This window comes from Cnephaeus nilssonii, assembly GCF_951640355.1.
Source record: "Cnephaeus nilssonii genome assembly, chromosome: 21".
NCBI lineage: Eukaryota > Metazoa > Chordata > Mammalia > Chiroptera > Vespertilionidae > Cnephaeus > Cnephaeus nilssonii.
In genome coordinates, this window is record NC_137092.1 from 20,954,666 (window position 1) to 20,980,352 (window position 25,687).

At 46.3% G+C, this 25,687-nt stretch overlaps 1 protein-coding gene across 1 annotated transcript in view; it reads right to left on the bottom strand.

The window, feature by feature from the left end:
- Positions 1 to 25,687, bottom strand: part of ASTN1 (astrotactin 1) — a gene marked incomplete at its 5' end in the record, with an annotated part of 288,747 nt that overhangs the window by 138,273 nt on the left and 124,787 nt on the right. The window contains 3 exons of the mRNA XM_079762051.1: positions 4,362 to 4,469; positions 5,538 to 5,684; positions 6,203 to 6,596. Coding sequence (XP_079618177.1) covers positions 4,362 to 4,469; positions 5,538 to 5,684; positions 6,203 to 6,596 — 649 coding nt within the window. The remainder of the gene's footprint in view (positions 1 to 4,361; positions 4,470 to 5,537; positions 5,685 to 6,202; positions 6,597 to 25,687) is intronic.

Sequence of the window (25,687 nt, forward strand, 5' to 3'; positions counted from 1 at the left end):
ACTTGGTGGTAAACATCTTTCAGTGAGAAGCCAACTTAGTCTTTTGCTGCCCAACCCAGCAAACAGGGGAGGCAGCCGGCAAACCTGGGCAGCAGATGTGTGCAGCTGCATGACCTCAGTGACATTCAGCCTCATGGAACACCATGGCATGGGTCAGAATCAGAGGGGACTTGGCCTACTGGTGGCCCTCAGGGTCAACAATGGTCAGTGGTGTGCAAGTCATCTGCAGTCCCCCTGGGCCAGGCTCACAAGAGAAATGATAAAGGAGGAAGTTCTCCCCAGGTCTGCACCTGGCTGAGCTCCAACCACTTGTCCAAGGGTGGCAGGACCCTGCTTGAACTCCCTGCACTTCCCACAGCTGTCCACAGAGGGCACTCTCCCAAATCAGCTCCATCACTTCCCAGTAATTTCCTGAGCTTAAGGAGCTTGCACCTATTTTAATAGGTGGGAGTCCCTGCTCTGTAGGGCATGGGTGGAAGAAACTGAGGCAAATCCACTCTGTATGAGTTGAGGATGTCGCACCCGAAGGCTCTCCCCAGTCACTGGGTTAAGGTCACAAATGGAAGCTCAATGAGAAAATAATGGAGCTGGGGAATGAGTACACTCCCAGTCAGGTGGGGACAGTGATGGGAAGGAGGGGTTTTAGTGTGATTTTTGTTTTAGGTACCAGTGAAGATGATTTCACATGGAGACAGAACAGATGTGGGAAAGGAAGAAAGCAAGGGGAGTTGCCAACAAAATATGTCGGTCCTTTGGACTTGTCTTGTGTTCTGTGTTAATATTTATTACGAATAGAAATAAAAGGCATCTGTGATATCTGAGAATGCTGTTTTATATACTTTTTGAAATTTTGAATATATACTTCCTTTCAATAAATCTATGTGTGCACAGTCACTACCCACTTTATAGGTAAGAATAATAGGTCTCAACGAGATTAACCTCATAGTGACAGTTAACACTAATGAAGTATATTAAGTGTCAGAGACCAGGGCCCAGGGCCTCGTGGCTCATATTACTTGACAATGACCATCTCATGAGGCAGCGCGCGCCGCAGAGGAACAATAAGTTAGAGAGGCCATAGGGCAGGTCCAGGGTCAAGCTGCTACTAGGAGCGGAGCCAGAACAGAGCACAGGCCCAAATGAGTCTAAGCGCTAGGAACAGCCCGATCCCTGGGTCCCTGGCTGCACCATCCTTTATGGGAGCAGGTTCACTAAGTGGGCGCACTGTTCTCTAAGGGGCTGGGAGGCAGAGACTCTGGGGTTGGGGAAAAGCAGGAAGCCTCTGGATCCTCTGCCCCTGGCTACCTGGAGATATTCTACTTAAGCTACTATCCTTTGAGCATGGAGTCTATTTCCCCACACTTACTTACAAATTTGGACTCCAGCCCAAACCAGGCCTGAGTAGCAGAACTACTCCCAGCATGTCCCTCGGGCACTCAAGTGCAAATCCCAAACTGGACTCTCCACTTCCCTTCACCCTTGTTCCCCTTCCTGCTTCATTGCCCAGCCAATGGCACTGTCATCTACTTGGTTTCTCAAGTCCTAATACTCTTTCATGTCCAACTCTTCCCACCCTCCCCACCACCAATGACACTAAATCATTTTTCATTTTGTGTTCAGACTTTCCTTAGTCCCCATTGCTCCCTCCCTGCTTATACTTATCACCTCACACCTGGGCAATGGCAACAGCCATCCACTCGCCTCTCATCCCTGCCTCAACCTCCCCCACCCTTACTTACCCCTCCAGGCTGCCCTAGAGGGGACAGGGCAGTGCTCTTTAAAGCCTTAACGACTCCAGCTGAAAGGTCGGGTCCAAGTCCTGTAGTCAAAGCCATGGGCTTTCTTTTGACCTTCCAGCCATCCTTCCTGAGCAAACCACAGCCTGCACCATGAGCTTCACTCTAATAAACTAGTCACTTCTCTCCAACTAGACCCTTATCGTTCATGTCTCTGTGACTTTACACATGTCACTTCCTCCCCCATAGAATGCCATTTCATCACCTTGTCAGCCTGGTCTACACCTACTCTTCAGTCTCAGCTCGAACAACAGCTCCCTGTAAACACTTCCCTGAAATGTTTAAGAACAAATTCTCACTCATTCCTTGTTGCTCCTCTAGCCCTCGGTGCACCCTGCTGTTACAGCTCTTCTCACACAGTGTTATCACTGTTACAGCCACTTGCCACTGCTCTCCTGTGATTGCAGGAATTGGCAAGACATCTTCTTGTCTCTCTAGTTCTTCTGCTTCATCAACCCATCATCCATCTAACTTCAAAATCTCCAGTCATTCCTAGGACCACCAGAACCAGGGCAGACTTGGTAGCATGGCATATGAGTGGTGATCCTGAGTTAGCCAGCCTGTTTCCCTGCTGTATATTCATATCCTGGGTTACAGCTGCCATACTGAAGTACTTCCACTTGCTTGAAAATACCCTTTTCTTTTGTACCTTTAAGGCTTTTTATACGCCACTTTCCTCTATTGGAATGCCCTTACTATAGATTCTCCTCTTTCCATAAATTCTTTATATTGTATACAACCCAGGAGCAATTATTTTCTCCTTTTCATTTTTTTTTTTGCCTCCAATTGCTGCCAGGTAGAATGTACTGTTCTCACTTCTGAGTATTCATTTTCCTTTATTTATATTATTAAATTAAGACTTATCACCATGCCATGTTTTCATGTTTCTACCACCTATCACACTGCCTGACCCATGGCAGGTAGGTTATGAAATTTCTTGCTGGCCTGATTGATGTATCCAGTTCAATTGAACAAACACTTTCAAGCATCTATCACAGGCCAAATCCTCCACTAGGCACTTTGGTAAAATAAATTAGGCATGCCCATCCCTAAGAAGCTTACAGTGTAGTTAGCAGCAATAAATAGTTGACGTGCTAGGAGAGCTTGGTATTTAAAAGAAGTAGTCTTGTCCTGCAGAGAAGCTCACTCTAATTCATTACTATGGTTTTCCTCAAACAGGATTTTATTAAAGCAGAACACATCCTGCTTTTGTATGGCCTGGGCTGACGAGCCCAGGTTAACTATTTCTTATATATAAATATGTAAGGAGGACCAGAGGGCCCCCATTCTCTCCTCAGGGACACTGGGGTATCAGACATTGCATTGCCCAGAGCCCCATTGATCTCTCGAGAAAAATGTTAGGAAGAAGTTTTATACTGATAGTTGCAAAGCCTATGGAAACTGGAGCTGAGGACTTAAAAGGGCTTTCTCCAATCTCTGGAAGAGTGCCCTTAGTACGAAAGGAACTCAAGTGGAGGCAGAAGGAGCCAACATGTAGCTGCCTTTTGAGGGCATTGGTTTTTGGTTGGGGAAAATTCAATTGGGCATAATATAATGTGATGTTACTCAAATATCCTCCGTGGTATCTCAATGGGCCCCTGTCCAAAGTTCTTTAAGATGGAGTGTTGTGGGAACCTGAGGCTGCCCTGTTGAGAATTCTAACAGCAACAACAATAGGAATTTCACAGTGCTTTGCCAGTTAGCAAACAAAAGCACGTTTTAATATAATTCAATCATGACGATTGCCCTGTTGTTAACCTATTTAATACGTGAGGAAACTGAGGCTCAGAGGAATTGTTGTCCTTATCCAATATCACACAGCAAGTAAATGGAGCTGATTGATGCTTGAACCCAGACCTCTCTCAGTAAGGATGATGATGCCCACAAGTCATAAGAAGTAGCAGCCACAGATGCAGTAGCCACACCTGAAGCCACTAAACATCAGGGTGGAGGCAGTGGGTGCATGGAGGGACAACCCTATCAATGCTGAGCAGAATAAATGAACTAACCTGAACCCTGCCAGGGGCGAGAAGGGAATTAGAGACGTGGGCTCCGGTGATTCTACTGGGGAGGGGATTAAAGGGCAAATACCATTACACACATATTTTAGGCCATAAATTGTTCCTTAATTACCCTGCCCATCCCCATCCCTGCCTCACCCAATCCCAAGGCCAGTGTGGCTGGATAAGCAAGGGTACCTACCCTGTCCATTTTTTCACATATAACACACCTTATCAACTTTATTTCCTGTCTCTAAACAGCAAAATATGAGACTCCTGAGGCTTCCAGAAGGAATTGAGAGTCTTCTGACCAAGAAATAGCCTTTCAAACAACTTGGAAACCTGTTTGAGAGTGCCATTATCTGGGAGAGATGAGTCTCCAAAACGGTCCACTCTAGGCTCTTCTTTCTTCCTTACGACACAGCACCACTTAGAGTCCAAGAATCATTGCCGCAAACTGGCTTTGGAGCACTGAGCCCACAACCTAAACCAGCACCTCTGCAGCTCCCTGCCCTCCCCTTCCCAGAGCTCCTCTCCCTCCACTTCGTTCCTCCATGCTTCCTACCTCGACTGCGTCTCCGGCTCCGTGAGGGGTCAGTATAGAAGGTCAGCTGGGGGTCGTTTTCTGTCTCTGTGCCAGAATCCCCTTCAGGGTTCAGGAAGGCGGAACCAGCTGTAATGAACAGGACCATGGCAAAGAACATCTTCAGTCTTGTCTTCATGGCACCACATCATTGGGCAAGTTCAAGATAAAAATCAATAAAAATGAGAGCAGGTTGACTGACAATCTGGGAGGAGTAGCCATGGGAATTGGAGCTTCCTGAGATACAGATTTATTGGAGAAATCAACTTTTATATGACACCAATCACTAAAGCCCTACCTCCACCCAGCCCGTGCTCCTACTAAGGAGGGCTATTGCTGACGGCTACCTGCTGGGCAGGCCCGCAAAGATGGTGGGTGGAAAAGGAAGAAACGGCAACTTCCCTCATTCCAGGTCAGGCTTCTGGTTGATATGAGACTGGATCTATGACTTAAGGGGCATATGTCTAGAAGCCTTAATATCTATAGGATATTATATTTTTCTGGTTCTAGAATTTATATATATTCAATGTGCAGGGAGAAGATAATAAAGAAAAAACACAAAAATATGTAAAGGGAACAACCCTGATGTCCCCTAAATCTTTTAAATCAGAGCAAAGCTGATGTATATCAGTTTTTAACACTTGATGTATATACTCTCTGCCTTTCCTGATAAAAAACAGATGAACATTATTAAATCTCCCCTTAAAAATGGCATTCCACTGCACCTTCTCTTTTATGACCTCACTTTTTCCCAAGTAATAGATGAGAAGCCAACTTTCCATATTAACAGGTACAGATCTCTATTGTCGTCAATGGCTGCGTGGTTGGCCACTGGATAGGAGACAGTGTGCAGGTGGTTAATCAGTTCCCTCTTGATAGACACTGAAGCTATTCCCAATTTTCCTCTCTTTTAAACAATGTGATAAAGAGCCTTTGACACCCACATATGCATATTTGTCCAATTATTTCCTAAGGGTAAATTCTTGCTGATGAAATTACTTGAGCATCAGGTTTGTATATTATTTGAGTTTTTTGGTAACTCATACTCAACAGTCCCCCAGAAAAGACTGCATGAGAGTGGTGGTCGAGGATATTAAGGGCCCTGCCTCCACCAATAGGAAGGAGTCTACCTACACGCCCCAACCTCAGACCAGGTACCTCGTGCCTTGTTGTTTATCCGCTTCCTCTGGCTGCTGGAGGTGTGCGAGAGCAGTGTGGCCTGCTGGTGGTTGGAGTCCACGGGGCTGGTGGCAATGATGTTATCTTTGTACTTGTTCATCAGCGACAGCTTGGCATTGTCACTCCCTGTGTAAGGAAAAGTCAATGCAAGAACTTTGAGAGAGAAGGTCAGAGAAAGTGAGAGCGTTGGAATCTGCATAAACCAAGGAAGTGGAGTTTTCACAGAATTAAAATAAGGAACCTTTCAAGTGAGAGGTTGGCAGAGACGGAAATACTCTGATTTCTAGGAGACCACAAAGTTGTGAAAAGAGTGAAGGAAAAGTGATTCCAACTGGAAGTTCAATTAAACTAATTCTGTGTGGATAGGGACACCAAGTGTGGCCCTTTAACTAGATACAGACTAAAAATGTGATTTGAGTGTATTCACCCAGAACATGGCTTCTCATCACCACAGTCTGCAGCAGTCCCTATTGTCTGACATCCAGCTCGTTCACATGTTTGTGCGATCTGCTTGCTTTTTGAAAGCAGCTGACTTTGTAACCCCTGAGCAGCACAGGGCTACTTGATGGGCTTAGCACCAGGCCAGGTGCTATGGGGAATCTGAGACACTGATGATCTAACCCATATTCTCAAGGAGTTCCCACCTGGTGTGAGGTCCATGCCGGCCTTCTCGTTGCAGCCCTGCAGGGAGTCGAGGGTGCGGGTGACCTGGCTGGCAAAGTCCTCCCCTCCATTCATGCACTCCCTCTGCAGGTGGTGGCGTAGGTCGGTGATGTCGTACTCATAGCCATCCAGGATGGGTGTCTCCCGGATGCTCAGCGTGCCACTGGAGTTGTGGCCCTGCACACGGGCATTGCGCAGACTCTCCCGCCCATGCCCGCCAATCAGCACAGAGGGGATGTAGTGGATCTCATTGGCTGCCTCAGCACTGGCACTCTTCTGGGGCTGGGGGACCCGGCGGCGTTTACACCAGCGGCGACGAGTGTACAGGATCATCACCAGGCACAAGATGGACAGCAGCAACGCGATCATGCCACCCTGGAGAGAGGAAAGCAGATGGAGGTGGGGGATGGTGAGCTTGTCCCTTAGAGAGGCATCTCCCCTCTGCTACCACCACCAGTCACTCATTAGTTCATTCATTCAGGTGCAGAAGCACTTGTAACAAGTGTCACTTAGCAAAAAAGGGACAGTCTGCTGTAATTTGTGTTTGAGGTGAAAGCAAGATGGGACTGGGATGACCAGTGCATCATTTCAAGTGTTCCACAGTTGCTTCCAAACAATTTGAATAAAGACATCTTTGTGATTGTATATGTGTGTGTTTCAGCTTCAGAAATAAGGGGTAGGGTTAGCCTGTTAGGCAAATCTGATGCATGCAAAGCTACTTTCAGACCAATTCCTTTAGCAATGTGAGGGGATCTGGTTTCTCCCTCTCTCACATCTGAAAATCAATCCTGTACAGATTTTTACTCTGGCTCCACCAATGATCAGTGAGTCCTCTAAATTCAAAACGTCAGGTTCCCAATCGGTGTGATGGAGAAGAGACACCCTCACAGGGTGGTGGTCAGGACTAAGTTAGGTAATAGTGTAAAGCGCCCAATAGAGTGTATCCCACAGAATCAAGGCCATCCTCAGCCTAACCTTAAGTATTTCCATCAAAGTGACTGCCCAGCAGGGAAGACCATGGACCAATCTAAAGGGAAGTTTCTATCCAAGTGTGCGCAGGAACCTTACCACCTGACATGACTTTTGGGTCACCACTGCCCTGAGAGATAGCCTTCTCCCACTCCCACTGGCCGAGTGATGCTCCCATTCTCCCTGCATCTCCAGGGAAGAGATCGAGACTCCTGCCCTGGAGTCAGGCTGGCAGGAGAGCTTTCTTCTGAACCTTATGCTCCAAGTCTACCCTCTGAGGCCATAACTTAAATACCAGGAGCTGTGAGTTTGTCAGAGATAAGGATGCACTGCTCTAAGATGGAGCCCCTCCCTGGACACCTACCCAGAACAGGGCTGGGAGGGAATGTCTGGCAAGCCTGTGCTGCTCAGCGCCCAGAGGACATAAACTGTCCTATGTACAACTGTAACCACTCTTTTATTTGGTCCATGTCCCTCCAAACCTATTTCATTAGGTGGGGGTATGTCACATGGCTCCTCTCTTGATCAATCTTGGGCTTCAATCACTGCAGCCCCGTCATACAGGCTGGAAATGAAAACCCCACAGGCTGAGTCAATAGTATTCCCCCATACTTCTTAAAGGGGACTTTTTCCAATCTCATAATCATTATGTCTTGGATTTATAAAGTTTCTCTCCCCGTAAATCTTCCCATTTACCCTCCCTCTTCTATCATCACTGTGAGCAAATAAGCATGTGCATGCACATACACACACCAACACACACATACACATACAAAAACACACAAACATTCACAACACAAACACACACATATACACAAACATTCACAAAATACAAACACAAACACACAAAAACATACACGAAACACACACACACACAGACACACACACACATTACACACATGATGTTGCCACTTTTGAACAGGCAGCACAGAGGAGTTGAGATAAGAAGCAACAGAGTAGCTGCCAAGTGACAGGTCACATCAGATGGCTTATTGGGGCCTCCAGGCTTTCAAATGTCTCTTTTATCTGTGGAACTCCTTCTCCTGGTGAAATCTCTTATGCAAGTACAGAGCAAGCATAAACATGAAGCTGCTCAGGTTACGGCTGGGGTGAGAGTCCACAGCCCCAAATCCTGGCTCCTTGCTAACTCCCTGCTGCCCTGTCCTCCACCCTCCATCCGGGGTCCTGCAGACGTGCAAACAGAGCCTCTGGGGCTTCGAAAGTGCCGCATCTGAGCCCACACCAGTTTGCCGAGAAGGGAATGCAGAGTCCAGCTCAATAGGTTCTCCGCAGACCAACCCTGTGTCTCAGAGTAAGACCCATATCTTTTCCTTCACCCCAAACTAAAACTGCAACAATAGGTAACTACGCCACACAGGAAGAAAAACTTGCAGAGTGAGAAAAGTTGTCAGACACTGAATTAGGTCTGTGCAAGCGAGAGGTAATTTCATTCCCTAAAGAGTTCTAAGAGTTGCATAAACATCCATCTCTGAAGAATGGTTTAAACACCATCTTTCCTGCTAACACAGAAGTTTCAGGAGCCCCTTACACTCGTCTCCCCTCCCCATAATTCTCATTTCAGATGGCCACTGCAGGGCTGGAAGATCAGTATTAGGTTCTTTCCTGATATTATCCTATATAATAAAGAGATAATATGCTAATTAGACCAAACAGCAGAACGACCGTCCGGATATCCATCCGGACGACCTTCCCTACAAAGCCAGGGCTGCAAGGGCCAGCTGAGGCTGCAAGGGGCTGCGAGGGCTGGCTTGGCTGTGAGGGCCAAGCCCCTTACACGATTGGGCCTCTAGTGCAGGGATAAAAAGAGAACAATTGTCTACTTTGGGGTCTTACCATGTATCAGACATCTGTTTTAATTGCTTCACACTTTTAACTCTAAGGGGTAGAGTTAAACTATTTATTTAGATTACATGTTCCCTATTTTACATTTGAAAAGGCTAAGGCACAGAGAGGAAAACACACAATAAAACCCAACTTGCCCAAAGTCACACACAGCATATGACTAGGACTGAAATGGGAACAAAGAGACTGCCACTTCAGAGCCCCCACTCCAATCCACGTGACCACAGTCATCCTGAATGAGCTTCATTCCTAGCATATATCTCACAATCCCAATTCCTCCAACATCCATCCTCACTTCTTCAAGGAAAAGAGGAGTTATTCAAAGTGCCCATCCAGCTGACTGTGGGTCAGACAGCACTGTCATCAACACACATCCTTGGACTAAGCACCCAAGAGCTGTTCCACCCAAGACCCATCGGTAGTGGGAAATCCACACTCCCATTTTCAGGTCACACATCACTCCCTGCCTGAGGAAACCATTAGTCCCTCAACTTAGTTGAATTTCAACAAAGAAATCTGTGTTCTGGTTCAACTGTGAGACTCACTGAAACTCTCTAGGTTCAGCTGCCCCTTTTCTGATGAAGAAACAAAGCCCAGAGAAACGACAAAGCTAGACAGTGCCCAACTGGCTCTAGACCCAGACTCTCATTCACTGCTCTTTCATGGGATGGACTGTTTTGTTAGGTTAATGTGAAATTTCCATTTCCATGTGTCGCCTAGGCACTCAGGACTAGTTTATGTTTATTTTGTAAAAAACATGATGACTTAAAGGGAGCTAGAACACACATTTGCATTTGGCTAAACCAGTGTATTTAGCATCTCTAACTTGCACTGGCAAAACATTTCCTAAGCTCAGAGTAAGTGATTCCTGATGATCCCAACTCTTTAATAATCAGTTACCAAGAATGAGTTCCAGACACCAGGTGAAACAGCACAGGTCCCGGAGGAAGGATTCTCAGGTACTCTCTGATGTCGTGGGATAGTTTCTCTGCTTCTAGAATCCAGATTTGTGGCAGGTGCCACATTTTGATATGACTTATTGATTGTGGATTATTACATACACTAGAGGCCCGGTGCACGGGATTCGTGCACTGGTGGGAGCGTGGCCTGCAGGGATTGGCCCGCTGTGGAAACACTGCTCATCCAGGTTAGCCAAGTGGCTGTGGACCTGCCCTCTGAGCAGCTGCTCCCACTGTGGAAGCGTCTCTCATCCTGGTCAGCTGAGCGGCTCTCCCATTGTGAGAGCACACTGGCCACCAGGGGGAAGCTCCTGCGTGGAGCGTCTGCTCCCTGGTGGTCAGTACACGTCATAGTTACTGGTCGAGTGGTCATTCTGCGTTCGGTCGCTGGGCTTTTATTATGTAGGATAATACATATACATAATGCTATGTAATATTACTATATAATTTGATATTAATTCTATGTAATCCTCTCTAATAAAATGGTAATATGCAAATTAACCATCACTCCGCTACATAAGCTACGCCCATCAGCCAAGCCAAGCCACGCCCACCAGCCAATCAGGGCGAATATGCAAATTAACCCCAATCCAAGATGGCTACAGCCACAGTGAGCAAGGTTTCCCAGGTAACAGAGCAAGCCAAGCTTTCCATAGCCGTTGCAGGCCTAAGCCTCCACTCAAGCTACAAAGTTTCAATTATAGAAGGTAAACAAATTCAAACAAATGGCGGCAAAATGGAGCTTGAGAGAGCAGGCCAGGGTTGCCGCTGGCAACAGGGGAAGCAAAGCTTTCCGAACACCCTGGCTGGGCTCAACCGCTTAAGGCTACAAAGTTTCAATTGTAGAAGGTGAATTAACTGCCACAGAGATGGCTGCCGCCCCGGAGGGAGCAGCAGGCTTGGCTCCGCTCCAGGCTACAAAGTTTCAATTGTAGAAGGAAAATAAATTCCAGATACCAGGGCCTCCCCTTGAGTTGCCAAGGGGCGTGGCCGGCCTGCAAACCACCACAGGCCCCTCGCTCAGGCCGCTCCATGCCCCAAGGGAACCCCACCCTGATCCGGGACACCCTTCAGGGCAAACCAGCTGGCCCCCACCCGTGCACCAGGCCTCTATCCTATCTAATAAAAGAGTAATATACAGATTGGTCATCACTGCAACACACAATATAGCTGCCCCCATGTGGTTAAAGATCCTGCCCCCATGTGGACACAAGATGGCCACCACAAGATGGCCAGCAGGAGAGGGCAGTTGGGAGGCACCCAGTCTGCAAGGGAGGGCAGTTGAGAGGGACCAGGCTTGCAAGGGAGGGCAGTTGGAGGTGATCAACCCTGCAGGAGAGGGCAGTTAGGGGTGACCAGGCCGGCAGAGGAGGGAAGTTGGGGGCAAACAGGCTGGCAGGGAAGCAGTTAAGCATCAACCAGGCTGGCAGCAGAGTGGTTAGGGGGTGATCAGGCTGGCAGGCAGAAGCGGTTAGGGGCAATCAGGAAGGCAGGCAGGCAAGCAGTTGAGAGCCAGCAGTCCTGGATTGTGAGAGGGATGTCCGACTGCCCGTGAGAGGGATGTCCGACTGCCCAGGGATCGGGCCTAAACGGGCAGTCGGACATCCCTCCAGGAGTCCCAGATTGGAGAGGGTACAGGCTGGGCTGAGGGACAATCCCCCGCCATGCACGAATTTCGTGCACCGGGCTTCTAGTAATATAATAAAGAGGTAATATGCAAATTGACCATCACTCCAACACACAAGATGGCCACCCCCATGTGGTCAAAGATGGCCACCTCCATGTGGACACAAGATGGCCACCACAAGATGGCCACCACAAGATGGCCAGCAGGGGAGGGCAGTTTTGGGCGATCAGGCCAGCAGGGAAGGGCAGTTGGGAGGGACCAGGCCTGCAAGGGAGGGCAGTTGGGGGCAATCAGGCCTGCAGGGGAGGACAGTTGGGGGTGACCAGGCAGACAGAGGAGGGCAGTTGGGGGCGAGCAGGCCAGCAGGGGAGGGCAGTTGGGGGGCGACCAGGCCGGCAGGGGAGGGTAGTTAGGCATCGATCAGGCTGGCAGGGGAGTGGTTAGGGGCAATCAGGCAGACAGGCAGATGAGTGGTTGGGAGCCAGCATTCCTGGATTGTGAGAGGGATGTCCCACATTGGAGAGGGTGCAGGCTGGGCTGAGGGACAACCCCCCCCCCCGTGCACGAATTTCATGCACCGGGCCTCTAGTATTTTATAATGATTTGTAAAATCACCACACACAGATTCCTCTGAATTGCTTATCTGACCTATCCAGAGAGAAAGTCATAGATAGCATAAATACACACACACACACACACACACACACACACACACACACACACACGCTCTCTACTATACTAGGAAAAGGCACAGGTGTAGCCTCCTTGATCACTTTCTACAGAGACAACTTGGAAATCCAGTGTTCACCTGTGATTACTTTTACAGTCCTGTGATAAACTAGTTTTTGATATTATCATTACTTGTAATCTACTTCCACAGAGGATTTTTAGCAGTTTCAGTGAAAAAACACATATGGTCTAGGATTTTCTTTCAAATCAGCTAATGAAACAAAGAGGTGGGGCAAATGAAATGAAAAGAAAACCTGGGCGAAGAGCTGTAGCTAGGAGCTTCCTGATAACCACGTCGAAGAAAAAAGGCAAATTGCCCACATCTTCTTGTCTGACAAAAACCTAGTCTGTTGGGAGCTCCATGCTTTCAACCCCAAACAGACTTCCACCTGGATGTGAGCATGAGCACATGACAACATAATGGATCTATACAAAGTGCCAAGAGTTCTTCACACACACGACCCTGGCTCTGAGTTTCTGTATTACCTTAGCTGTGTTCGGAGCATATTCTTCATTTATGTGTCTTAGTTTGCTTTCATGGCATTAAGAACAAAACAAAATTAAGAAACATCTGGATCCAAGTGAAACAAGTTGAAAACTATGAATCTTAAAAAAAATACCCCTTGACAGTGTGGCTCAGTTGGTTGAGTGCTGTCCCATGCATTGAGAGGTAACAGGCTCAATCAGTCAGGGTACATGTCCAGGTTTCAGACTCAATCCCCAGTAGGAGGCATGCAGGAGGCAATGGATCAATGTTTCTCCCTCTCTCTCTCAAATCAATAAAAATATATTTTAAAAAATAACACTGACTGTATGATATGAAATTATTTTGCTCTTTGTTCATCTTTCCATGAGTTTTCTGATTATTCTATTGATTTTCCTCAAAACTGTGAACATTTTGTAACTAGAAGTGCATTTGGGGTATATGAGAACTCCACATCTATTAACAAGTTGCTTGCAAAAAAAAGTGGCATTTAAAAATATGTTTTCTTTAAAAATCAATAAATTGTTTCTACTGGCTTTAACAGAGATCAAACAAATGAAATCGGCTTTTATTTTATTATGACACTGACATTTTTGGCACTTACCCTAGAGAATAGCATGAGGTTTGTCAGGTAATTTGCAGATTTTAGAATCTTTTCTATAACACCGATGGTGATTGCCCAGGGATAGAACATGCTTGGCAGATCTCCCTTCTATGCTTAGCCCAGTCATGTAGGTCAACCACAAGGCGGTCTCATTATCTGACCTGTGTATTGGTTCTGGGTATGGGTCACACCTCCCTCCCTACCTTAGTTAACTCCTCCTTGTCCTTCAAAGTGAATTTAGTGACATAACCTCAGAAAATGTTTCCCTAATCTTGCTGAACTTCCCATAGAATCCTCCATATGACTCTAACCACAAGGACATTTACCTTTGATTTGCTTGTCAATCTCATCTAAGTTTTAGACTTCCTGAGAGCAGGAGCCACCAAGGTCCAAGGTTAAGCCCAGTGCATGGCACATAGCAGGTGTTCAATAATTGTAAAAGAAAGAGACGGAAGGAAGGAGGGAAGTAGAGGTAAATTTTGAGTATATTTTAATATGGACATCTTCTATGGGCCTGCAAGCAAAGCTTATATAAGTCAGTTGCTTATGTGACTCATTCATTCAATTCATTCCTCAATCATTCAACAAGTATCTACTCACTTTAGCAAGGCATTTTGCTAGTGGTCACTGTTTTGGGGATTCTGCCAGACTAATACAGGTATAGGTCCTGATCTTGTGGAGTTTACATTGGAGTTAGAGGAAGTAATCTGTATAACTCATTTTTAAAGGTAAATGCAGGCACAAAAAGAAGATAAAAACAGCTCACAGGGGCTAGAAATAGGCAGTCATTACTCTTCTTCCAAGAGAAGAAACTGGGATAGGTAAAGAGATCTTGGACTAGATGGCACTCTAGGTAACATCTCAGGGGTGAGTGGAATCCTTCTCTTACCCCAAATCAGTGTCATATGATCCATAGATCTCAAAATAAAGAATCTGGATCTATCAATGCCATCAACACTTGGGATATCACCTGGATTTTGTGAACCCTTGGCAAAGAAATGGAAAAGCTGAGATTTTTGTTTCCAGCTACCATCTGTCAAGGGACTACAGCCAATTAATCAGCTCACATTTCAAAGCTTAGTTTCACCCTAGGAGGAACTAGAAGAGTGAATCTGAAACATAATTAATTATCCCTCAAGACAACTGGACATACTGAATTCCACTGATATTCAAAAGGAAATTAAAGGGTGGCTAACAAAATAAGATTCAAATAGACAAGTTTGGTGGCTCATGTCAACTATTTCTCCCAATTAACAAACCTGAAGGTCTGGGCACAGGTCCTCTCTCATTATGACAATAATCACTCACACCTGTCTCTGGCTTTCAAAGGAGACCAAGAGGAGAAAAACTAAAGCCCACATGGGCAATGCTGGTCATATTCTAATCTACATTAAAATGGACCAGGGGTAAGGAATGGATGAGGTAGATAGGTGACTTTTCAAAGTCTCGTCCATCCTTGTGTTTCTATGAGCCCAATGGAAAACCAGACTCAAATTACTAATAAGATGAACATCACCAATAAAACAGCAGGGCTAACCAGTGGAATGATGATGCATAACTTTCTGAATCTGAGGCCTTCATCTATCAAATGAAGTGATTGAAAGAAAGACACTGAATCTTCCAACCAGAACATGTCCTGAGTGTAACGCTGGTCCTTGGAGAACTGGAAATAACTCGAAACAGGTAAACTGATGGTAGAGAACATGTCTGTGAGCAATTCCTGCCCAGTAAAGCCAGAAACTGCAGACCAAGGAAATGGAACCTCTCCATTCAAGGTGGGCCATGGAGTCTCCATAAGCCAACCTACCCACTCCTCCAAAGGCACAATAAGGCCTTTGAAATCAGATGATGTCATTGAAATTGTAGTAACAATTCTTGACCTTGAGGCTCCTTTTACTGCCAGAAGGCATCACCTAAACTAGAAGAGAAAGCTCCTTGGTTTGTGCTTCCGGCAAATTCTCTTTTCTGTGATGGATGATGAATAGAAATCCATTATCCCCTGCCCATCTCCTTCCCAAATGGAAGACGAGAGAAACACTTTAAGCATATTAAGTACAGAGTTCAATTTACAAATTATTAGGAACATTACCTCCCCTTGGGGGCTTTCAGAAGTCTTTAATCGTGTGGAAATGCCTTTCAGTTGCCATGGGCCACCACGTTAATTAAGAGGTTTCAATATGTCCTCTGGGGCTTCCGATGTGAACTGCACATCCCACTGGCAGGGGACACACCCACCTGCCTGGTTAGCCTCTGACTGGGGCATGGTGCCACTGTAGCCTGCTGTTGTGAGCTGCTTCAAAACCTCTTCCCCATTCTTCTATATCAAGTATCCAAACCTTAGGAAAGAAATAGGATGTCCCTCCAATATCCCCTCTCACTAAAATGTAATTTGTTGGGTAAAGGTAGGGACCAGGCAATTTTCCATAAGCAAGAGGCAATTTCTAATAAGGATCTTCCAGGTCAGGCAGATTGACATTTAAGGGCCCTTCCAAACAAAGAAGCCAAGAACCTAGAGTTTTCTCAGGAGGAAACTCAACTGTATCGCTTTACTTTTTTGTTTCTACGTCTAAAAGTTTTAATTCTGTTAGGTTTGATCACTATCTATGGCTTTAATTTGGAAAGTTTGTCTTCAGTTTCTTCATGAGACTTCAGGAGTTTCATCTAATGACAGCCTGAAGCCCTACAGGGAAGTGGCCGGAGGCTAGCGTGCTGGAGTCAGCCTGGGCTATTTCAAGTTGTTCTCTTTCAGATTCTTTTTATAGAGCTGCTTTTTTGGTTCTTGCCTCAGAGCCTTCACTTTTCTGTCCCAGAGCAAAAGCAAAGGAGTGCATTTGCTCATAAGTTGCTCAGAGCTGTCTAATCATTAGCAGCTTCAGGGACCTGTCCTTTGATTTGACCTGTCTATGGTTTAATGAGAATGCTAAGGCCAACTGGCGCTGAGAAAAGTAGGGTGAGAGAGAAGCAACTTGTTATGGGCTGAGTTTTCTAGGTCCAAGGCGACCCTAATAGATCCCCTAATTCCAAAGAGTGGCCTAGCCCCCTGCAGAGCTGGCGGCAGTGAGGAATCAGGTGACAGGGGCAAAGCTGAAGTCTTCGCATCCTTCTAGATGTAGACTTAACCATGTTCTGAGATGCTGCTGCCTAGTCAGACATTATGATGGAACCCCAATCGGTGTTGTGTTAAGACAACACCAATAACCAGGTGTGTGGTTATGTGTGTGCATGCACATGCATGAATGTGTGACAGGCAGGCTAGGAGATAAAAGAGTCCACACAAAAGCAAAAGCACCCCAGGTCGCTGTCTCAGCAAACCCACAGCAGAGCTGCATGAGACAGGCTGCCTCCATGGGCTTTGTGCACCAGCCCTGCAAATCTTCACAAGCCAAGCATGAAGCCAATAAAGAAATACTCCAGCTGGGTAACACTCAATGCCTACTCTTGGCCACGTTCCTTTCTACCTTTCCTCTTTGTTTTTATGCAGTAGGTGATCTTCATGAAATAAAATAATAACAATAATCTGCTCCATTAGGACCAACTGTTACGGGAATTACTGAACAAGTAACAGAAGAGGCAGCTGGCACAGTATATGCTAATGACCATTAGACTTTAACCCTCTTTCTCTCTGAACATAATGGAGTTGTTAAACCCTTCTTCTCCTCATTTCCTCAAAGTCAGATAGTCCAGCTCAAGGGGAAGAGAGAAGGTCTCAGAGATATAGTCACTTCGTGGGCAGCAGCTGGAGCTGAGCAAATGAAAATCACTATTCAAAACTAGTCACTGAGGGCAGACCTTAGGCAAGGCACCTGGGGGGGGGGGGTGATTCCAATGCCCTGGGGGGATTCAAAGACGTCAGATGAAAACAATTGGGAACACAAGGGAAGAGAGATTCAAAATGTCAAGATTTCTCTGAATTTGGTACATATTCACCAATGTCACTCTCTGAACTAGTAAAGATTTAAAAGGTCTGTTTCCTCCCCAAATACAGATTGAGATGGGCCCTTAACGGCTGTGCTATTCAGAGATGATAGTTGGGACAGGTGGAAGGCCCTTCACATTGTGTGGGACTTGGTCACATTCTTGCCCCACACAGAGAGGTACCACCTTATCTTCATAATTGCCATTAGGTCTGGTGTGTCATTGCTTAGGATTCCTGCCTGGTCTTCTCTCACAGTGGGATCTCCAATGGCACTGTCCCTCTACTTAGAGAGGTGACAGCCATACATAGCTGATGGTTTGTTTTGTGAATATATTAAATGCTACAAACCACTGTGAAAGCTTTTCTCAGCTTCCTACACCAATCCATCCTATGTGCTCAATTCCTCCCCTGAGTTTCTGCTTTATTTTGCTATTCTAGGCATAAATTGCCTTATTCTTACATATCACATATTGGAGAGATAATAATAACTACCATTTGTAACTTATCATGTGACAAACAGCACATAGTGAATTACATTCATTGTTTTATTTAATCGTACTCACAATTATAAGCAGTAGAATTACTATTTCCATTTTTTAAATGAGAAAACAGAGGATAAGAGGGGTTAAATAACTTGCCCAAGTTTATGCAGTAGTATGAGGCCAAAGATTCAACCACTGATCTTACTTATGTATTCCATGACCTTGAGTAGAAAGGGGCCTACCACTGTAGTCTGGGCCCTGATTCTAGAACTTCCCATATTCTTTAAATTAAGCCCTGAATGGCCTTGCTCCTACACACATAACTCTTGTGGTTATGCAAATGAGGATTCCCAAACATCCACACTCAGAACTGTCTACAATGCCTGCCACAGAAACCCCCAATCTTCTTCAGTTAAGCTTAGCATTGGGTTGACTAAATGCATAATTTCAAGCAATAATTTAATTGTGCCATGGGTGACTATACTTGTCAGACTGTCATTTTGAAACAGGCAGGGAAAACCTATGGAGAGATCTGTTCTTAGGTAGATGTTTTTTAAGGGAACTCTGTTGTCTTCAGGGTCTACAGTCAACAGATGCTCACTCGTTTCCTAGAGAGTAGTCTGCCACCCATGTGCACGACTTGGGTCTGTTTGCTGTCTGCAACCCCTTGTACTGGGATCAGAGACTTAAGAGGAATGGCAGATATTTTCCACAATGTAACAATACATGTAGAAGACAGACTGGGAAGAAAATCTTGAATTTGAACACTTTCAGGGAAACTGGGAACTGCAAATTCAACAAACTGCTGGCCAAATAGATTTGGAGAAGGTAGGAGAAACCCTGCAGGTCATGTTTTGTGTTAGGTACCAAAGGGTAATGGTCATACCCAATGAAAGTCATTCAATGCTGGTCAAATACAGAGGCTAACCAAACTTGTCTGCATTGCTTTCTGCTTACAAACCTCCTTGAACTTGTCACTGATCTGACCCACAACACTGAGGAAAACAGTGAGCATCCACAGTCATATCCCTATAACACGACAGCTGTGACTCAATTTTGGCATCCAAGGAAGATGCATATTAGAGCTAAAAAAAACTGAGGGGGAAAAAACCCAAGAGGGAATTAAGGACTAGAGGAGATGACGTACATGTACAATTAGCACATCATACAATGAAATCCCTTCCAAGACCTATTCCTTGCCAGCAAACTTTGTCTGGCATGAAAGGGGGTTGGGAGTGAGAAGATTGACAGTTACAAGAGTCTTGTCTTGGGCCAAGCACAAAGTGCTATGGCTCTTATTCCACATCCCCCCCCCCCCTAAAAATTAATAGAATTCAATTTTTTTCTGGAAATAATCAAGCCCCGATCTAGGAGAGGCCTGGTTTGTGAAGGTAGCTCTGAGAGACACTGCTGTTCTCATTAGGGCAGGCTTCGTTAACCCACCAGCTCCAACATCAGCGGGAGATTGTCTTCAACTAATTACATTTTTGCTAGGAAAGCCATTGTACAAGTCTTCAAATCCTTCCCATCATTAATTAAAAAACAAACAAACAAACAAACAAACAAACAAACAAACACAACTCTGCCCTGTCTGCCTCCTCCCTCCCTGGCACCCTACCCACCCATCTCCGCATGCTGTCAGCTCTGTCCTAGTTTTCTAGTTTTTTTCTCTTGTATTTGGCTTTAGGTGGGGGGTGGGGTGATAAGGTGAGTAGAGACCCTGGCACCTGTAAGCTTGATTTCTTCCCTAGCTGACCAGGGCTCACTCTGTTCCTGGCCAGATGCTAGGCACATAAGCCATGAACTTTGGCACACGTCCAGGCTCATCAGCAAGGATGGGCCAGAGCAAAGGGAAGCTGGAAGCTGAGTCCCAGCTCTGCCCTGCCCCCTTGGGTAGTGACAAAAAGCCCAACACTGGTATTGTTTGGATTTACTAATCAGGAGCTTGATGATGAAGAGTGAATCCATGTCAGTCCAATCCAGCAAGAGACACTCACGTGACACAAAGACAGTCAGGGTTTCTTGCTTCTAAAGCAACTGATGAGACACACATCACCTGCCCAGCCAATGCTAAATTCTGTACCTGGGGCGGGCATGTGTTCCTGACCCCATGAGGGCCATTCCCAGCCAACCTGTACAACATGACAACTTAATTCAGATCACAGTGTTCCAGGGTTTCATTTTTATGTTTTTAATTGTGCCGATTTATTTGTTTTATTCTTAACATTCAGCTCTATTGTAAGGGAGAGAGAGAAATAAAAAGGAGGTTGGGAGGAAGTCAGGGAAGAGGGAGAGAGATAGCTAGAGCTGGCGGAGGGGAAAGGGGTTTGTCTGTGCCTATTCCTGAGCCTTTGTGCTCTCCTTCCCAGCATGTCCACTCACCCTCCCTCCACCCACATTCTCCAGTCCCTTAACCTTTTGCACTCGGATGGATGTCGAGTGTGACTCGACACGGTTAGCATTAAAATAAAGGAATCGAGAGAAAAAGCAAGCAAGTGCAAAGGGTTTTAAGTCCCAGCATAACTCCCTCTCTTTCCTAAAACTGATTTTGCTTACTCCAATCCTCAGATATGTCATTCTCTCCCACCCCCTAAAGCATATGTGGACATTTCTGAATTAATCTTTAACCCCCAATTCTGCTGTTTCTAGACTTGCTGGCAAAGACCTTGTGTTAAAAAGTTTCTACAGCCCCAGCCCAGCCCAGGGCTCAGGAAGGCTGTTGCCCACAAGCCGTGCACAGCATGATTAACTGCAGGGAGGCACACCCAGATGGCTTGGCAAGGTTGGTAAAGCACAAATAGCATGATGTTTACACACTGGGTGTCAGTTCAGACTCCAGGCCTCAATCTGGAAGCCCATCTTCACTCCTCTCAACTGGCCCCTGGCTGCTTTGCCCCCAGGAAGAAGTCAGCTGACAGTAGGGTGTCAGCCTCCTCTCTCACAAGAACGTTCCAATGGCAGGTCCATGCTACAGAGCCATCACCCAGAGGACATTAGCTGTGCTTTCAGAAAGCATGATGGCTTAGACTTATCCAACCTCAGTGTTGCTTGTACCTTTCTGTGCCATTAGCACCCTGCTGGGGGAGGCAGAGTGCATCTTTCAATGGACAGGGATTTTTTTCTAGTAAATGACCTGCACTTAGAACTGACCTGTACCTTACTACACAGACCTCTGCCTGAATAGGGTCTCGTTCCCAGAAAGGGCAAAGAAATGTGCCATCACATTTTATTTTATCCTCACCTGAGGATATGTTTATTGATTTTAGAAAAAGGAAGGGAGAGAGAGAAACATCAATGTGAGAGACAAACACAGATTGGTTGCCTCCTGTATGTATCCCAACCAGGGATGGAATCCACAACACCTAGGTATGTGCCCTGACTGGGAACAGAACCCACAACTTTTTGGGGGTACAGGACAATGCTCCAACTAACTGAGCCACCCAGCCAGGGCATGTCATTATATTTTATAATACCTAATTATAGGAAGAACTGGACTACATGCTTTACAAAGAGAATGATGTATTTTTTTTTAAAGTCCCATCTCTTAGAACCCAAAGCTTTATATTTTTTATTAATCTATGCATTATACACACACACACACACACACACACACACACACACGGGGAAAAGTAGATTTACAGTTGTTTGTATGGAAAATAATGCAATAATTAATAAATAATAATTTAAGCATAAACTGTTTCATGTACTCACAACTGGAAACCTACTTTTGCCTCACACTGTGTATTTGCATTTATATTTTTGTTTCTGTAGATTGACTGCAGGTAGGTATTTCTTCTTAAGTCCATTTGTAGTTGGGAAGAATACATTTGCCTTAGCAAGCAGACCAATCAACATCGGGGCCAGCAGTTTTCAAGTTTTCTCTGCCATGAAACCGTGACAGACATGGGGTACCCACAGGGAGACTCCACAGGACATGAAGGGCTGATGCATTTCCAGCACCAGCGGTGACTCCATTGTTCTCTCTCAGTCAAGAAGCCATACCCGGGGTACATGTTGAGTGAGAGAAACCTGATTACAGGTCATTTATAACGTTGACTCCACTCTAATGGAAAAAGGAAACCAGTCACAAATGTCAGCACTCCACCTACTATTATTATCCAATTCACGTGCCACACTGCAATTGATGGGGATGTGGCACTGTGGTTGCCAATTGCAGAAGTGTCAACGCAGCCACCAAGGACAGGTAAACAAGGATGTAGGGTTTTTTTGTTTGTTTGTTTGATTTTTGGGGGGCAGCTTTGCTTTGCCCAGAGGCTGGGTCAGACACTGCCAGTCTCCAGGTCCTGGAAGGGGGCTTCTCCATGGTATCACACCAAACAGTACCACCTCAGTCTTTATGCCATGCCCTGTAACACTAAAAACTGAAGTTCTTACTCAAAAAGTCTTTCACAGAGATTTTGCTCAGTGTGAATTTAAAATAAAAATTTTAATATATTTTTATTGATTTCAAAGAGGAAGGGAGAGGGAGAGAGAGACAGAAACAATAAATGATGAGAGAGAATCATCCATCAGCTGCCTCCTGCACACTGCCTACTGGGATCCTGTAACCCAAGCATGTGCCCTGACCAGAAATCAAACTGTGACCTCCTGGTTCATAGGACAATGCTCAACCATTGAGCCACATTGGTCGGGCTAAACTAAATTTTTGAATAGATATATAGAGACGGCTTTGTAACCTAGCCAGCTCTGGTGTGTGTGACAGTCTTCACCAAGGTTCCTTTTCTGTGAATATGTGAAGGAAAAAAGAGAGGTGAGGATTTGATGGAGAGAAAGGAGCCACAACAAGCAGAGAGGAGACCTGAACTGAACATCTGGCCAGAGGTCTTGCAGGACAGAGGAAGGGACAATGAATCATTGGCTGGGTCCTCGTCCCCACAGTGCCACTCCCTAGTCAGACAGCCCTTCGACCTCTTTGAATCTCAGCTTCCTGTTGTGTCAGACTTGCTTAGCAACTTCCTTACAGGCTGACCATTCAGAGTCCCTTCTAGCCTTCTGGCAAGGCCCAGGCCCCGCTAGGATCCAAAGATGCAGTCCCTGCATGCAGGAAATTCACATGAGAGGAGATAGCCTCATGCACAGGTGGGGACAATGGTGGGACTATGTATCAGGGTTCACACAGCACCATTCAACTCAGCTTCCTGGGGTGGGGGGTGTCACAGGGTGGATTTTAAACTCATGAGTCATTAGAAGCAACCCCACTTGGAGGAGCTGAGAGAGACTTGAAGCCAATGGTACAGCATTAGTGAAATCACGGAAGTGTTAAACAATAGGGAGGGTCTAGGAAAGATGACAGAGCTGGTTAGTGTGGCTAGGACAAAGTGGAAAGCAAGGAATGGTAGGTGATGGAGGGTCAGATCATGAAAGGTTTCCCATCTTGGAATTTGCCCTTCAGAGTGGAGGGAACTGCTTGAGCCTTTTTACCAGGAAGATGGTGTTTGCTCAGGAACATTTTCCCAGGAATGGCCTGGTGGCAGTGAGAGGGAAGTTTTGAGGGGAACAAGAGAGGCAGAATGAACAGGTAGGACACCCTTGTAGTAGTCTGGTGAGAGGCAAGGGGGCCCTGTATCAGTGGTGGTCATGGCGAGGGAGAGAAAAGAGGGATTCTAGAGGCATCTGGAAAATAAAATGAGCAGAGCTCAGTGCCAGATCAAGTGAGGAGGGAGAGGGAGGAAAGGGGATCTGGCTGGGGACCCTGTCGGTGGTCCTTGCACCAAGTGAGGCAGAGAACACTAAATGGAGAGGGGTTTGGAAAGACAGCTGGATGGGTTTCACTGGGCCCGTGTTGTTTGAAATGCATGGGGGACGTCCAGACAGATCTGTAAGTCAGAAGCTTGGGGGTGAGATAGAGACAGTTGTGAGGACCAACTAGAACAAAACATAATACAAACAAATTATACTCATTTCACAAACACCAACTGGGGATGTTTCTTGTGTGAAGCACTGGGCTGGAAGCTGTACGAAATATAAAGATGAATCAGACTTAGACCAGATCCTGCCATTTGGGAGCCCATAGACTCGTAGGGAAGGAAAAGGCACATCAAAATACTGACCCATTGGATGGAAATAGAGCCATGAGAGAGCCTCAGAGGGTCTTCCCTGGCAGCCAGGCCATAGGAAGGAAGGGGCAGGCATGGTCTCTGAATGAAAGATGGGGATGTAGCCAGGTGGGGACAGGTGAGGTATGACCTGAAAGGTAGATAGGATTTGAACACATACATGGAGGGGTAGTGAGGGCACAGGGCACAATGCCAAAGCCCAGGCAGGTAGAGGGCCAGTGAGCAGAGGGTGCAGAAAGGGGGATCCTGGGCAATAAGAGTGAATAAGAAAGTTTATATAATAAAATGCACTGTGTGTGTGCATATGCATGATTTTCAAGTGAAATAACTCTTTTAACCGTTCTTCCTCTTCAACCCTAGTGGCCTCGAGTGATATGAGGCTGGTAAGGCAGCATGCAGCACAGATGCTGGGGGAAATGTCTGGATGTAGACAGCCCTTGGAATGTGCTTGCTATATTACACAGGAATAGTAACATGGCCCACATCTCACCGTAACTTTTTTCATTAAATTAAATTGGTAAAAATGAACATTAGATCCAAGATTGATCAAAGAGGTGAAGGCACTCATGGGGGCATGCAGGAGAGGAAAGCAGGGGGAAGGAGGCAGCTGAGTGTCCGTGCCTCTGAGGGGACCTTGTGTTCCTGATGGACATATGGCCTGGACTTGTCCCTGTCCCTTGTGGAGGCTGCCCCAGAAACCTCCGGGCCACCTCAAGGGAAGTCTGGGAGGTACACTCTGAGTCCCCACATTGTTATTTGGCAAGTCGGAGTGCGGTAATTGTTTCTTCTAAAGCACACTTTCTCTCCAAAATACAGCTGCTGTCCAAGGAACAGAGCGCACAGGGCAACTGAGGCAGTAAGGTAAGGAAGAAAAAAACACTTAGACAGGAGGCAACCAATCCATGTGTCTCCCATCTGGCCTCAGCCAAGTCATTTTAAGTAGGAGAATCAATATCCTCTCCTGAGAACCCCAAATCCCCATAGGTGATTCCACAGTGCTCGTGGGACAGTTCTCCTTGTGAAATCCCCCAAGCTGGAAGCCCTTCCTGTGGACTTGCTTCCTCACGTGTTCCAGGGGCCACTCCATCCTGCGGCCAGTGCCAGGAGGCTCCTGGAGCACTTACGGTCAGCAATGGCCAGGGGCACATCCAGGAGATGGCTGCAAACAGCAGAGCCATCTGAGCACCAGGGTGCCTGGGTCAGCGCTCAGCAAACCCATGTGCCCCCAAAGAGGCCCCCCTGGGACATGGGAAAGGGCTCAAAGGCATCAAACTCCTTTCAAAGGATCAGCACAGCGGCGAGTGCCAGCTCCCTCCCAGGGCAGAACCGCTTTCATCAACTCCACCTGCAGGCACACAGACCCACCATTTCCCCCAGACCATCATCATGTTCATAAATGGGGTCTGAGGGTGATAAAAAAGAGCAGAGTTGCTCCAAGGATGGGAATAATGCTTTTTCACTTATTGCTCTGAAGTCTGTTTTAACCAGGGATTGCCGGTGCTCCTAAGTCTCCACTTCCACCTAGAATGTGAGGGCTGGAGGCAGCCTTCATGGTCATCTGGTCTGGAGTTGCCACGCCCATATGCGTGCTCCTGGTTTATGGCCAGTGAAAGGGTGGAACATTGCCCTAACCAGTTTTCTCAGTGGTTAGAGCACAGGCCCACTGACTGAAGAAGGGTTCCGGGTTCAATTCCAGTCAAAGACATGTACCTTGGTTGCGGGCTCGATCCCCAATAGGGGGCGTGCAGGAGGCAGC